We start from the raw sequence: 15823 nt of genomic DNA on the forward strand, positions 1-15823 counted from the left end.
ATTACTACCTACATAGAAGGATGGAAGCTATGAAGAGGGCAGAGATCGGGCAGGGTGTCATCAACAGTGGGTGACCTCTTTTGGAGACCCTGGGGGATGCACTGCGTGGCCTGACAAGAGTGGAAGATTAGATTAGCAGGAATAGCCTTGTACCCCTGGGGATGCGATGCGATGCGATGCAAATGCGGGTGCACAATGCAATGGTCTTTTCTGTCTTTAGTATTCCGGGGGGAAGAGAAGCCGTGAGGTTATGTAGTCATGATATGATGGACACCTAACAATAACTATTCTATGCAGCAGTGAAGCCATCCATCCATCCCATATGTAGACGCAATGTAATGTAATGCAAAGCTGGAGGATTCCCCTCCTGGCCTTGTCTTCCCGCCCGCCCCCGGACGGGCGAGCGCGGCCCGTTTGGCTCGTCTAGCCTAGCTACTGCAGAAGCAAAGGGCAGGCCAGAGTCAGAGGGACCAGCGCAGCAGCGCATTAAAGCCTGCGTTGATCTAAGGTACGGGGAAGCGAGGCTACGGTTTGTGAGTGTTCCCCAGTCGTGACATGGCAATCGAAAGAGAACACCACGTATGTCGTCGGTCTAGCACGGGCCCCCGAATACGGTATTCGTTGGATGATGATTCAGACAGTGCGTAGAGGGAGAGCAATTGACTCGTACGCCCTGCTCTAATATGGGTGTGCGAGGTGTGTTCTCCGTGGACAGAGAGACACAAAGGTGGAATCTAGATTGTGTGGGTGTGAGAGAATGAGGGACCTTTTGGCGAGAGAAACCCAAGATTCCAGACCGAGAACGAGATGGATGATCGGGTAGAAAATTTAGAGACAGGGGGTGGGATGAATGACAGGGCCAAGAAGGACAAGGGTTCTGCGGTGGCGACCGTTGACGGACAAAGAGACAAGAGGCAACAATCGATAGTCAGTATCACCTGAATCTTCTTTGTCGGTTTCAACATGTGAAGGACCTTACCCTTTGACACCATCATCAACACCATCTCTCGGCATCATGGGCCCGTGTCAGGCGTATAGAAAAAAGACTCACCCAGTGGCCAGCTCACAACTCATAGGCCCTTATCTCTGCCGATTCACGCATTCGATTGCACGACCCAAGGTCAGAAACCGAAAGAGAGGCAGCCCATCAAACGGACGACGACGGCCTAAATAGCCTGCTTTATCTTCTTGCCCAGTCCAAGGGGTTATTTTTGGTGCTTTTCGAAACCAACGGGCCACCTCTGATAGAGGCCATCGCCAGGCCTCGATTGGGTTTCGCAGGGCTCTTGCTAAGCGCTGTACATACAAAAGTCGGGCGCTTCGGTTCATGCCTGAGATGAGTAGCAAATGTAATAGGCTCTCGTTACAGGGCCTTTTAGAGGGGCCTGACCTTTTTACTGGCCTTCAGGCGCTAAACCTCAGGGTTTGTTCCGCATGCTTGTGGAGCAGGACCCAATCAGCGGCCTTGTTGACGGCCGCGCGGCTAATTCCTGAGACGCAGCCAACCACAAGTCGGCCTTGGCCATCACCACTCGCCCTCATCCCACACTCACGACTTGTAAACCACCCCACGGTCTCAACACCGAGAGATCTGGACCCGGGTATTCTGGGAAGGAAACAGAATATCTGGCGCCCTGTCGAGTGACAGGGGCATACGACTCCAACCGACTGGCTCCCGCAGAACCCCCAGTCCCCCGATCCCAAACCTTGGGTTCCATGTATAGATCTGGGAAACGGATAGGCTGGGGGGGGGCATGACTCTTTTTTCGGCGCACCATTGGGCGGTAAAGTATGCGCCGCCAGCGACTGACAGATCGTTTGACGATGGAAGCCTGGGGGCCTGTTGTTTCCGTGGACCACGATGGGCTCGGTTTCCGTCTTTGTCGTATGTCTTTGGGTGTTCTTCCGCCCAACATCTGTTCATCTCTCTCTCTTTCTCTCCCCATTCTTCTCTGTCCAGCAACTTTCAACTTTCCTTGAGTGTTTCTTTTTCCCTTATCTCTCTCTCTATTCTGTTCCCTTTCTTACTTCATTAACGACTACTACTTGTTCAGCCAAAAAAGACAAACAATCGGCTTGTTCTACTTGACTCATTTCTTTGGTCTCTTTGTCACTCACGCTGGTTGTGTCTGACTGGAACAAATTTCATCCCTATTCAGTTCCTTTTCTCAATGTCTCTCCCAGCTTGATACTCCAAATTTCCAGTTTCAACCACACACGACCCAATAACCTATCGACAACGACCAACATCACGACTTGAATATCCGCATTTACGACATCAACCGACACTACGACTCTACCGAAACAACAACCAACAACCCATTGTTTCTTCACATCCCGTCAAGATGCCTTGGGCTCGACTCCCTACACCTCTCCGCCTCCTCCTCCTCACGGCGCTCTGCACATCTACAACATCCGCCCTCCCCGCCAGCCGCATCTTTGCCCGCGAGGACACATGCGGCGCCGACAGGGTCTCTTGCAACAGCGACCTGACCGACCTCTTCTGCTGCCCCAAGGACTACTCATGTATACTCCTCGCCGGTGACACCTCGGCAATGTGCTGCCCAGCGGGCAGGAACTGCGACGAGGTCCGGCCTATTACTTGCGATCTCCGCGGTCAGGATATCACAAAGTACCCCAAGGCTCCTGTCATGACCATCATCACCAACCTCGAGCTTGAAAAGTGTGGAAGCATGTGCTGTCCCTTTGGCTACTCATGCGAGGGTGACAGCAAGTGTGTTCTCGACAAGGACCAATCTAGTCCTCCAGAGGGTGCAGAGTACCCCAGCGGAAGCTCCTCAGGTGCTCCCAGCGCAACATCACCCACATCCAGCGAGACGGCCTCTGCCAGCGCTGAGCCCACCTCGACCTCTGAGCCCTCCAAGGCCAGCGACGAGAACCAGAAGGAGGAACCAGAGGAGGAGAAGAAGGACTCAGGCCCTGCCACGACATCCATCGTCGGCGGCGTCGTCGGCGGGTGCATCATCCTCCTCATCATCGCCGTCGTCATCTTCCTCTACTTCCGCCGGCAGAAGAAGCGCGAGGGCGGACACGGCGAGAAGGGCGGCCACTTCTACGGTGGTGGCGGTAGCACCTCAAGCAGCGAGGCCTCGTTTGGCAACTTCATCTCAGAGCCCATCGTCCAGCCAAACTCGTACCGCGCAGACTTTATCCTCAAGACGCCCTCCCAGAACTCGCAGGTCTCCGGGGGCAGCTCCAGCGTTCCACAGAGCCAGTTCTCAGGGGCCCAGAGTCAGTTCTCGGGTGCCAGCTCTAGCGTTCCTCAGAGGCAGTTCTCCTTTTCTCCCACGCCTACACGCGTACCCCAAGGTCCTCCTCGCATCCGCATCTCCATCCCCAACCCCTTTGACTCTCCCAACCCTTCACCCAACCACAAGTCGGCCCAGATGAGCCCCATTGACGACACGCCCGTCCGCCACGGCACTGTCCGTCTACCGCCCATCCGCGCCATGAAGGCCTCGTCACAAGTCAGCCGTCGCCCTGACAGCCCAGACCTCCAGCGCGAGCCCAGCTGCGAGAGCATCAACGTCTTTGCCGACCCCAGCGACGTTGTCAAGCCTCGCCGCCTGACACACGCCACAACCTTTACAGACCTGATGGACGAGGCCGACCTCCGAGGTGTAGGCCGGGGGAAGGCCTACGCGCCCGGGACGAAGCCTCACGTACCGGGGACAACACCAAGAATCTAGACTGTCTTTTCAAAGTGTTTTTTGTTGTAAACATGCTACAAGCCCCCTCACTTTAATCTGACCTCCCCCCCAAATTCAACCCATCCTGCAGCGCACGATGGGATGCCCTCGTTATGTACATGATCAAAAACCTCTTTGCCTTTTTACGCATCTCACCGCACTAGAAACCGGGCTTCTCTAAAATAGGCCCTGGCGTTGCGGAAGCATGGGAGGGAGTCTGTCGTTTATACCCTGAAAGATTTTACCGGGACATGTCTGCCATGTGTTTTTAGCATCCACTCCTGCTTTCTTTTTTTATGTACTCTTGTTTGTTGGAAATGGGCTATAGACACGTTCTGAATGATAAGCGAACACATTACTGTTATCTCGGACTTTTCATGTCAAGTGAATAAACTCATACATCTTTTCGAAACTACAATTTCGAGATACTAGCATGACATTAGACACAAGAGGTATATGTTGCTGTAGATGGTGAAGAATCATCCATCTCCGAATATGTCCACCCCTTCAGACTCAAACATCAAGAAATCCATCTTCCTCACTATCCCCTTTTGGCCGTTGTATACTCCGACGCTCCCAAAAATCAGTCCCAAGTGACGCAAAGACAAGTCCATGCTATGCCGACCCTCCCATCCATACATGAAAACATACATATAACGAGTGATAAAACAACCAAGGCCAGCGGGGCCTTGCGTATAGACAGGAAAACAACTAACAGTACAAAAATGTAAATGTAGCGATTGGGGGTATGTAGTATGCGAGTGATCAGCTGTCCCAAAATGAAAAAGTCTTTCCTCATGATGCCATCACATGGCTATTACCTCCTCTCTTCTCCTCTTAGATGGTGTCAATCTTGCTGTATGCGTTCTTACATGACGACGCATTTCTTGTCCTTCTCCTTGTCCTTGTCCACGGACCCGGTGGAGATGTCTGTCCATCCGGCGCTGCTGGCGGCGTCCGCGGCCTTCTTCTTCTTCTTTTTGCCCTTGCCAGTCCAGCCACGCTTCTTGGCATCCTTAATGTTCTTAGCGGCGCTGCGCTCAGCACGGCTGGGTCGGCGGTTCACTGTTGGGGATGTTCTTGTGACGGGCACGGGGGGAGCATTCAGCCAAGCAGGTGCAGGCTGATTGGCAGGAAATGCTGTGGGTACATGGTTGCCTCCCTGCGACGAGGCGATACTATATATCGTCTCTAGACGCTCCACCGTCGGCCGTTGGCCGGACCCAGGAACGGGTCTAGGGTGACGAGGAACCGGTGCAAGCAAAGGGGTCTCGCTTCGGCGGCCAGACGTCTGACGGGTTGGTGGGTCAAAGGCACCAGTTACACCTCTGGGGGTGCTGATAATGAGTGGTTGATCAAATTCAGGCTGTGTGAGGCTGGAAGGTCCTGTTGCTAGCGCACTAGGAAGCGAATGTGACAGGTAATCACCATCCAAGCTTCCCACAGGCCTCCGTGCCACATGGTAGCCTCCTGAAAGTCGTCTTGGGTTGCCTTGGCTGACCCTGTGGTTTAGGCTTGCAAGCTGGCTAGAGCTAGGCAAAGGTGGCAAGGCCGAAAGAGAGTCTTCTGTGGGTTGCGGTCTGGACCCTGGGAAAGGGAACCCATCAACTTGGTCAGCGGGGCGGCCGGCCTCAGGCCCGGGACCACCAGGCCAAGTTTGAGCGTTTGACAACCGCCTCACTCTAGACGCCATACCCTGACCTGACTGGGCCGTATGTTCGGTCGCTGGAGAAGCATCCACATTCACCCTTGGGACCGGAGCCTGAGGTTGGGAGGGGGGTGGTAAGGCCACAGCAGGATCGGCGGGAGCTGTCACGGCTCTGAAATCCAAGGATGGGGCAATCGAAGACACGGAAGGGATTCGCGAGTCGGGCTCAGAGGTCGCCGTCTCTGGTTGGCGCGCAGGTTGTCGAGGCGAACCGGGTGGAGTAGCATCATAGAGATCGTCCTCCATCTCTTGCTGGGCCGAGGGGCTCGATCTTGGTCGATACGTAGAATCGACTCTTGGTCTACTCATAGTAGTCGAGTCACTCGCTGTTCTCTGGAATGGCGGTCGTTGAGGCGAAGCGGCCGGGTGTTGGTGCCCGTCCTTAGAATCAAGAGAGCCCACACCTCCGTTGTTTTGTCCGAAAGGATGTATCCCAGCCGCATGAAAGTTTGGCATAGGTGGAATAGGAGGAATAGGGGCAGGCAGAGGAGCAACTGAGGGTCCACGCAGAAAGGCTGGCAAGTCTCCTGGGTCCTCCTTTTGGTATGGGGGTGGAGGAGGGACCCAATTGTCAGCATCACTCTCATGCGGATGCTCTCGTCGACCGTCTGCACGGCGATACTCGATGGGGCGACCGTCTGCAGTCCGAGGATGGAGAGTTCGATCCACAGCAGCAGCCGTCGCCGCACGACGCAGAGTGGTTTGAGAGCGAGGGCTTGCATGTGCATAAGGGGCGTCCAATGCCTCCATCTCATCGATTGATAGGCCATCTCCGTCGTCGTCATCGTTCTCAGGTTCAGTCGTTCGAATAGTTGGATTTTGACTAGGATGCTGACCAATCCTCCGGGGGATCAAGGGGTCGTCATCATCTTGATTGTCGCGACTGTTTGTGCGCTCAGGCCTTGGTAGAGGAGGAATGGCGTGAGTTCGTGCGGCAGATGTAGCAGCTCGAAGTAGATTAGAGCCTCCGCCACGACCTCCTCGTCTTTGAGCCACAGTTCTTCGTCGAACGATGGCCACCTCTGTTGCAAGGTCACGTTGCTCCTCCTCCAATACCTCGGGGTGGTCGGTGCCAACTTCGATGGTGATCTCGTTCTTGGTTCCGTCATGAATGCCATAATCAAAGTCGATGAGAGTAACTCTGCCGCCGTCGATAAAGTCCATATCTTCCTCCTCGGTAACCAATCTCGGTGCGCCGACTCCTCGAGCTGTCACGACCAAGCGTTCCTGTGATGACGAGCTGCCGAAACCTGAAACCCATTTCACCATCTTCACTTCAGGCAACTCAGCTACCTTGGCGCCTGAAACGAACGTGTTCCTAAGCTTGTCGCAGAGGAGCTGCCACTGAGGTACTCTACCGCCCTCGGTTTCCTGTGCCCGCGTTGAAGGTCGTCGTGAGTTGCCGCTGTTTTGTCTGCCGAGGTTGGATGGAGATGATCCGTCGTTCGATGATGATGCGCTGTCTGGAACGGCATCCAAGTCTTCAGGGACACCATAGATCCATACGTCCTTTCCTTGAAACCCAGCCGACACCAGTTCACCCCGATATGTCGCAGAAGGAAGGGTAGAAGGGAGGAGCTTAGCCTGTGACGATGTACTTGGTACTGGTCCCGTGAAATAGGTTGTGCCGTTCCTCAGGTCATCGATTCGAACAGCTCGGAATGTCTCAAAACTTCGGTCGTACGTAAACGTCCAGCTTGCCTCTTCCTCGTTACCGTCCTGGAGCAGAACAGCATGGCTACAGTCTCTGCTGGTGTTGGGAAACAAAATCGATGTAGTCCAGAGTGGGCTCAAGTTGTCTTCGGACATGTGAGGACCTGGGTCGTAATATGGCGCCGTGATAATGACAGTGCTTGGCGGAGAGGAATGGATAGTAGTTCCAAGGATTTGAGTGCCATCATAGGAGAATGTCAGAGCATCAACGGCGTCGCACTTAACAGCTCGTCGATCAGTTGCAAGAGCATCAGCCCGTAGAGAGGACACTTCAATCCCGCCTTCATAAGCTGCGGCAACGACAGATCCACAGGGTGAGAGAGCAATGGCTCGAGGAGTGTTGTCAAGAATCATAGACTGTGTTCGACGCGGCGGGGTCTTTTCCATGTCGTAGAGATCGACCTGCATCTCGGTGGATAGCACTGCGAGAAGAGTGCCTGCGTCGTTGATGCAGGCCGAGACAGGTCGGCGGAGAATCTTGAGTTCCCGCTTGATTTCGAGACTCGAGCCCCGTACATCCAACACATAAATCCTACCGGAATTGTACGCCAGAATGTGATGGCCCTTTGGGGAGGCACTATACTGCATACCCTCACCTCCAGGACATGACGAAGAGCTGATAGATGTTGAAATGAGCTTCACGGTGGTGATGTTTGGACGCAGGAAAGCCTGGAAGAGATTCCGCTTGACTTCTTGGGCGAACAGTCGGCGCAGTTGAGGGAGGTTATCATCGTCCGAGGACGGGAAAGTTGAGTGGCTTGCGGAATACGAAGGACATCGTGACAGCTGCAAAAGATAGAGATGTGCTCGTTGGGAGACGGCTCTCCACTTGCGGTTAAGGAGAACCAGAGACGCGAAGCTGCTAGGGTCGGCGAGTCGTAGGATCCTGAGGGAGAGTTGAGCGTTAGCATTTGGCGATAGGAAATCTTGGGCAGCGATCTCTCGACTGTTGTTTGCCCTGTCATCACTCCCCAAGACCCGCGCGATGCAGTAGGCACATCGACGCAGCTGGGCGACGAGGACTCGTTAGGACTCACTGTTCAATGATCTCGTCGGGCAAGCTATCAAAAGGCGGAGGAGGGGGAAGAGGCATCTTCTCGATGCTGGAGCGACGAACGTCAGCGTCGACGGTCGGCGCGTCCATGACGCTCTAGCGCTCTACGGCGGAAAGCCAGTGATCATAGCAAGGGCGAAGACGAGAGGGAAATCGAGTCGTCGTGGTCGCGGCCGAGGATCTTGCTTTGTTGTCGTTGGTGCGTGCGTGAGTGTTGGTGAGGAATGGGTGAATAAATTGGATGGTGAGCGTTGGTTGGTTCCGTCGTGTCGAGTAGCAGTAGCAGCAGCTGAGGTGCGCTCGCCTGTGGCTGACGCTCTGTGAGGCGAGGCGTGACGACGGCGGGTCGTCCAGGTGGAAAAGGAAGGCACAGGTATGGACGGAAGCGGTCCGAGGGGAGGGGACTCGGCGGTCAAGGTGTAAGCACTACAGACAGGAACAGACCTGAAAGCGGCTGAGCAATTTCGAAGCTGTGAAGAAGATAAAATAAACAAAAGGGGATGCGTGTGGTGTTGTTATTTTTGCAAGGCATGAATATCAAACGTGAAAGTGAACAGAACAAATGGCGGCTCGTTATCCGTCCGTCGTGATCGGCGACAAGCCCAAAACTCGACTAGCAGATGCGCCGGGTGTCCAATGGCCTCGGGCTCAGGCTCCCGCTCCAACAAGGAACTTGCAGATGCCGTCCGTCGCAATGATAATGTCAAATGCCGTCTCGCGCACAGAGCGTGCCGTATACGGGCTACTAGGTTGTCTTGTCTTCCATGTCTTGCTGGACAGACCACCTACGTATCTCCGTCAAGCTTCTTTCGGCCCTGAATCAACCCCACGGCCTTGCAACCTTGATTGGATGCTGGTCAGTTCGGCGGGGACAAGTTCACGTTGCCCTCTCCACTTGGTGCTCGTGCCGCCAGGGGTTGACTCTTGTTTTTCATGTGCTTGTGTGTTTCGACCAGTATTTTGAGAGAAGAGTAACGGTGCTATAATGGTGCCGTCGCAGAGATGTTTACGGCGTTTGCAAATGCACCAGTAGTAAGATGGATCCATTCCATCTTGCTGTAAACCATCCGACAGAGGCGCAGTGTCAAAACTGCACATCCACATCCATCCACAATCATATGCAGCTGAACGGCTCAGCCAGGGGACGTCTGATGGCGCGAATAGTGAAACCCCAGTATGTCTCTACCGCCCAACGTGACGCACCAGACGATCCAAGAGATAGCCCGAGACAGGAGAGAAACAGCCCGTCCCCTCATTCACGAACAGGCAGAAGAAAGAACAGAAAAGACACAAAGTCCTTGCCGGAATGATGTAAGCGACAGGGGGTTTCAGTGGGCTTTGTTGGGTTGGTGGAATTCTCCCGCTGCTGGGTCGTTGGCCTTCCCATCGAGGTGCCATTCTGCGATGGCCGCATGTCTCGCCAAGACCCCAGAGGCCAAGCCACGGGGGAGGCGCCAGCCATTGAGCGATGCATTCACTCATGCTTTCATTCTCTTCCATAAGTTCCCCTCCTCCCTGCATCGGACCCAACAAGCGAGGAGGGTTCAAGTGTTGACTTTTGTCTGGTGTCTCGTCTGAGATGGTGTCCTGCAGCGAGCCAAAAACAACAAACTACTTGTTCAGGCCGTTTTGCCGCTCGCTGGTCGGTGCAACCCTGGCTTGTCAAAGTTGGTTGCTTTGTTGGTTCATCTCGTTGTCTCTCCTCACGCTCCCTAGACGAGATCTGCCTCCAGTCCCAATAAAAGCCATGGATCTATTCTTAGAAACCCGCTTACTCACAGCGGCACCCTGCAATCGTGTGCATCGTGTGTCATTCTGATAAGAGTGCATTCCGGTGCCAAGAATCACATTTCAGAGAATCACATCACAGAGTCGCTCTTGATATCACAATCACTCACTCATCACACAAGGCTGAGGCATGTCACAAGAAGCATACCACAAAGAATGCGGCGTGCTCCCCCTGACTAGGGAAATGCTGCTCAACGTATGGTATGTGACAGGCGATAACCCCGCTCGACTAATAAGCGACCTAGACGAGGAAACCCATGGTTGAAGAAAAGGGGAGCCGATGAAGAACATGACCACATTTGGCCTCGGCATCAAAAGATACCATTTATTTCGTAGATTGGGCACTTGGGATAAAAATACCCAAATTACATAAGGTTCAAAGTTCGTTCATGTTTATTTTTAAGTACTTTTTATAGTTCTCCATGGTTATTCGTATCTCGTATTAATTAGATCACCATCAGCCTCCCAGTGTGGATGCTATTCTCGAACCACGTGGCATTGAACTTGATCTTACGGAAGACAACGGTCAAGCAGCTGTAGTCATAGTAATATGGCAACTTCTTGTAACTATTCTATAAGTGGGAAAATATTCGTGGTGATCTAGATCTGAGCCCGGCCTGCGCGTGCGGCACGGCGCATAGAAGATTCCAAATGCTTAGACCATTTCATCCCTTTTCTAAGAAGCCCTTGACAGTATTAGCAAGCTGAACCAATTCCCTCACGGACACTAGCCAGCGAAGGTGGGATATAGTACTCGGGAGGAACGAGGCAGGACTTTCTTCTTGCCCCAGCCTCTCTCCAAATCCTTCATGGGGCGCAGTCCGGAGGTTGTTACTGAAGCCACACCGGCTGTGCATGTTCAGCAACTCGGTGCTTGTCCCTCGAGGACACCATTATCCCAGCCATTCCCAGATCTTCTAAACTTTTCTCCTCACTGCATATGGAAGACCCGCGCTGCTTCAGGGAGACTCGTCGATGTGGCCGAGTGTAGTGAGCTGTCAGTGAAGCCCCAGAGGCGCCAGTTCATTGAAGGCATCACATCGAACATGGGCCACACTTGCGATAGCTATATGTACCAGCTCATACACTATAGAAATCTGGGTAGTCAAAAGTGATCGAGTTGGTCCGGTTGCCAAGACTTTTGCACGATCCACATTGGACAACACGGCTGCGCCAACCTCCGAGGAGGCGCTTGGTTGGCATTGGCTGATGACCTGTAGTATGCAGCGAGTATTGGTTTACTACATATTATCATGCTCTGGATCACCAAGGGCACAATACATGCTACACATGATAACGTCACGGAGCACTCTTCTACCCTCAGCCTCCAACTCGTGGCCACTCACCCTACACTTGTATCCCGAGTAACTTGACTAAGGAGAAACTGTATAAACCGTCACACCTCGTACGATGACTGCATGTCGAAAACGGTCTTGCACGAGAAGCTGGAGAGCCTGATCTACACGATAGTGCCTCGAGGGGCTGATCGGGCAGCACAGCCCTTTCCTGTGGCACCTGAGAGATATTACATGTAGGGATAGTCTTTGAGCGTTGAACGTGGCTGGGTGAGCATTTGCCGAGACACTGTGGGACTCGAAAATGGGCTCCTTTTTTTCTTTTCTCCTCCATCGCAACAAGGCTCCCTGTATCGGTATGGATAGTTGGTTGTAGATGGCCTCCTGCCCAGCCGGGCGTCCAATCCGATCCAGATAAGATGATATCTATTGAAGATCGCTGAAGCCATGTGGGCCTGCGCCATGCACACTTATCCTCGCGTTTCTCTGCTGAAGATGTAAGTAAGCAGAGATGGTGTGCCTTTTCTGTTTCTCGCAGTGCTTGCCCGTCTGGCTTGCTTCACCGACATCTTTTCAAGTGGGCACATGCGTCTATACCCAATCAACTTGTTGACAAAAAAACTTCGATCTCACTAAACCCACGCCTTTTAAACAGGCTCGGCCCGCCAATTAACGTCTTGGTCGAGTTGTGGACCCGGTGAGACAGGACGAGAGACATGCACATCGGGGATCTTGGCGTGGGTATAAACGCAGGAGATATCTTGGCCATGATTCATGGTTCCATCTCTACTAACTGGGTGATGCGGAACTGATTCACAACTTGGATTCGTCGGCTGGCAAGTGCAATGCCCGAATCGAGCCAAATTGTCCGATGGCATTTCGAGGGAGCATGGTTGATCACAAGTCAACGCTACCCGAAACAACTGTCAGTTCGACATCTCCGGAGTTGACTGCCCGCCAAGGCAATCATGAAGTACTCAATTGATCTTATTGGTCATAAAGGCAGAAACAAAGACCTTCAGCATGTAACCCAATGTCAAATTGCTTCTAGACAAGTGACATTCTGTGTATAGGACAGGGAGGTAGTTGACATTAAAGTTAGTCCACTGATAGCCGTGAAAGGGTCGATCTTCTCTTGTCGATCATGCCCTTTTGGGAGACACTTGTCTACATGGAGGTTGAGAAGTCAGATATGGTTTCTTGCCAGCGGCATCTTTCCGCAATTGTATGTACGTGGGCCGGAATCAGCCCTTTACCAAGAGTTGCAGGTGTAAAACGTGGCAACCCCAGGGTGGCTTGTGGAGTCTCGAGATACCACTCAAAGAATAAACCAACTTTACACCCTCAGTTCTAATGTCGTCTGTTCATGACTCGAGCAATTCAGCCAGCAGAGCTGATCTCTCATGAACCTCAAGAGATGTCATCAACTAATGCCCCTAAAACCCTGCCAAGAAGAGTGTACTCTCAAGCTAGTCTAGTATAATGACATGCGAGTTGTCTCTTCTCTCAGCAGTTTAGTTGAACCAGGATTTGCGATCGGATGGGATGCGCCAGCGATCAAATCAACCACGGCATTTCCCCGCGGATCCGCGGCACCATCTGCCGTGAAGCCTGAGGCATCCCTGCAAAATCGTCAGGTTTCAGTGCTAGGCAATGTACTTTGTTGGTTCTCCGTCCGCCTGGTGCGCCCAGAGGCTTCTCTCGTCTCCGTCCCCTACTACTCTGACTCTGGGCGGCAGAGGAACGCAATGAGAGCCTGCAAAGATGACAACTCCCTCCTACAGGCTTCTGCCTCTACAACCTCACTTGCAAGCCCTGCAGCAGGATGCCACTACTGAAGTTCTCACTCTGTTCCCCGTGGAGAAGAGGAAGGGTCTCATGAGCTATGGCCTACCAGAATCGTGTGGAAAATTGTGCGAGGCTCTGCTACAGAATGTGGTATATTTTTGTCCCCTCCTCTTAACCAATATGCCGAGCTCCCGTTAATCTTGGCAGGCTTCTGACCTCGAGTCCTGGGCCATGACCTTTGGCATGGCCGTCAAGGATCTCCGGAGGCTTGAAATCAGCCCCCAGGCCTTTCGCCTCGAAAAGGACAACACCTCTTCTCTACTCAAGGGCTACACGGCGATAGTCGTGGCCCTCGGAAACACAAAGTACGACGTCGAGCTCATATCCGGCGACAAAAAGTCTTCGCAGAAGGAGACGTGGGACCCAGCCTTCGCTCTCCATGTCCACGAGACTGGCCTTAGAGCCATGGTAGGGAATCTCCGGTTCCTCTACATTCCCCTTCACCTGGAACCGATCTCGTGCCTGTGACAAGCCGGCGACCTTGTTCACTTCATGATGTGTATCATGTCATGGTCTGTATTCGCGTCCGACGCTGTACCGCTTCCGCTTCCGCCCGCGGTCGACCTCGAAGTGCCTGTGGTCAGACTTTTCTCAACCTGCTTACGGCTGCGTACCGCGTAAGCAACACGCCCAGGACCGAGGCGCTCGTTCGCGAGGCTGTCACGTACCTGACTTTTCCATTGCAGAGGTCAAAGACGAGACTTGGGATTCGGAGCACCTCCGAGGGCAGTGGTGTGGATGGACGGTGGGCAACGGCAGACTCCTCGCGCAGGAGTGGAAAGCACTCGCTGGTAAAGTGCTGGCCGAAAGTAAAGTACGAGTTGACTAGACGGCATGAGGATCTCGTAACGATGGATAAAAAATGGGCGAGTCTTGTAGATAGGGTACCTCTTAATGGAAGCTCGTAAGCTCGCACGCCGAGCACGCTGGCAAGCTCGTCCCCGATCAGTATGCACTTGGGCAGCGCGAATCGCTTCGACCTCAGCGTGTCACTGCCGCCGCTGATGCACTTGGCCATGGCCTGAAGCATGTCGTCCCTGGGCAGACCGTTATTGTACGCCACGTGACAGGCGGCAACCATGACCATGCTGTGAAGCTGAAGTTCTCGGCCCTCAAAATCTTTGGCGGCAGCTGCGTAGGTGTCGAGGAGAGTCGCCCAGTCCATCTCGTGGCGGGACTGGATGTGGGACAGTGTCAGGCGGTCACGCAGGCGCTGGATATCGTCTGGTGTCGACGGCGAGTTGTTGTCCCAGTCCTCGTCTCCCTGAGGCAGCCTCTTCATCCAGTTTTTGATCCATTTTCTCTGAGTCTCCAGTCCCCGCCTCCGGACGGGCCTCTGGGGGACGGGTCTGCCTGGGTCTTCAACAATAAACTCGGCGGCGAAACCTGGCGGCTGTGGGGGGTTCATCTTGAACGCCAGAGGTTTCTAGGTCTGGAAACCCGAACGGTGAGCAGTCCAATGTCATGAAGAACCGCGGTGTTGGAATCGTCAGCGTGTTGGTTATATGGGGGGCTTTGGGTCGGCTGCCGATTGTGCCGCCAAATTTTGGACTCTGTGTGAATGATTGCATCCACCAGGGTCGGTACTTGAGCCACCCGCCCTGGTGGGAGCTGTCGGGCTGCTCGGCAGGCATCAGGAGCGCAGAGAGACTGGAGAAATCAGCTCTACTCCAGGGACCCCGAGCAGAGGATTGCAAGCCATTGTGTCATACCGGTGGGAAGTGACAGTGGCGTTCGGTCATAGGCCCATCGTCCCCAATGGTCCAATGCCACGTCCTGTTTCCTCAGCCTTGTGAGGGCATTTCAGCGAGAGCGTGCGTGGGACAAGGACAGCTTCGATCCCCCAGGTCAGGTGGGATCTGGGATGCATAAACGGCTCCGTACCAGCAGCTTCCTCTCGACGCCTGCCGCTTCTAAAGTAGGATCCATCTTGGCCATCTTGGCACAGTTTTCTCTCACCATTTCGGAACCATTTCAAGCAGTCCGTCCCCTACAAGAACAAGTCCATTAACGTAACGTAACAGCCAGACCATGCAGGCGGCAAAGGGAGAAGGGACAACGTCTGTCTCTCCCGCTAACCTCGGTGGAGACCCGGTCTGCCGGGGCAAGGGGAGCTGCCTTTCCGCGACTCCTCACAGTTCCAAGAACCCGGGCTAGCGAATAGCATCGGCACGGATTTAACCCCTAGATCTGCGGTGAGGTGTGCCTTGTGGCCGGACTAGGGTCTCTCGTTTCTGACCAAGTCGCCGCGCAGCGCTGTGGGCTGCGAGGGTCGAGAGAGATATGCAGGCTTGTTTCAACGGCGTGACGGCGTGACGAGAGGCGTGCGGCTGCAACTCGCAGATTAGCGCCGTAGATCAGCGTCCAGGTTTTAGACCGGACGAGTGAGTCTGCAGACGGGCTCTGTGAAGCCGGGCAACTCGACTTCGAGCCTAATCGAGACCATCCCCACCTGGAGGGACTGTTTCGTTCTGTGCGTGTTGTTCGCTTCACCCTGGCCGCCATGATCGCCAGGAAGGGGCAAAGCTAAAGCAACGTGGGCATGGGTGGAGCTTGTCGCTTGTTAGTGTGTTAGTGAGCGTGGGGTTGTGGCGCACTGTGTAGGTGTGGCTGTGGCTGGCTGACAGAGGAGAGAGTGTGGCTAAGCTGAGCCGGCGAGCACATGCCCACGCCCACGTTAGGAAAGTGGAAGGGAAGGTGCTGACGT

At 53.9% G+C, this 15823-nt stretch overlaps 4 protein-coding genes across 4 annotated transcripts; 2 read left to right on the forward strand and 2 right to left on the reverse strand.

Moving 5' to 3' along the window:
* Positions 1–2345: 2345 nt before the first annotated feature.
* LRP88_10156 (uncharacterized protein) lies at positions 2346–3710 on the forward strand (the record flags this gene model as incomplete). The annotated part of the gene is made up of 1 exon (XM_083246622.1): positions 2346–3710. One exon carries the CDS (start codon positions 2346–2348, stop codon positions 3708–3710), a length of 1365 nt encoding a protein of 454 aa, XP_083097735.1.
* An 868-nt stretch (positions 3711–4578) lies between these two features.
* Positions 4579–8275, reverse strand: LRP88_10157 (uncharacterized protein; the record flags this gene model as incomplete). Its single annotated transcript, XM_083246623.1, has 2 exons — positions 4579–8017; positions 8169–8275. The coding sequence occupies 2 exons, from the start codon at positions 8273–8275 to the stop codon at positions 4579–4581; spliced, it is 3546 nt and encodes a 1181-aa protein (XP_083097736.1).
* Positions 8276–13032: 4757 nt separating this feature from the next.
* On the forward strand, positions 13033–13584 carry LRP88_10158 (uncharacterized protein; the record flags this gene model as incomplete). Its single annotated transcript, XM_083246624.1, has 2 exons — positions 13033–13203; positions 13264–13584. The coding sequence occupies 2 exons, from the start codon at positions 13033–13035 to the stop codon at positions 13582–13584; spliced, it is 492 nt and encodes a 163-aa protein (XP_083097737.1).
* Positions 13585–13601: 17 nt separating this feature from the next.
* LRP88_10159 (uncharacterized protein) lies at positions 13602–14524 on the reverse strand (the record flags this gene model as incomplete). Its single annotated transcript, XM_083246625.1, has 3 exons — positions 13602–13722; positions 13785–13941; positions 14005–14524. The coding sequence occupies 3 exons, from the start codon at positions 14522–14524 to the stop codon at positions 13602–13604; spliced, it is 798 nt and encodes a 265-aa protein (XP_083097738.1).
* Between the last annotated feature and the right edge of the window lie 1299 nt (positions 14525–15823).

Source organism: Fusarium phalaenopsidis (assembly GCF_050370095.1).
Source record: "Fusarium phalaenopsidis strain FUZ10S chromosome Unknown contig_32304, whole genome shotgun sequence".
NCBI lineage: Eukaryota > Fungi > Ascomycota > Sordariomycetes > Hypocreales > Nectriaceae > Fusarium > Fusarium phalaenopsidis.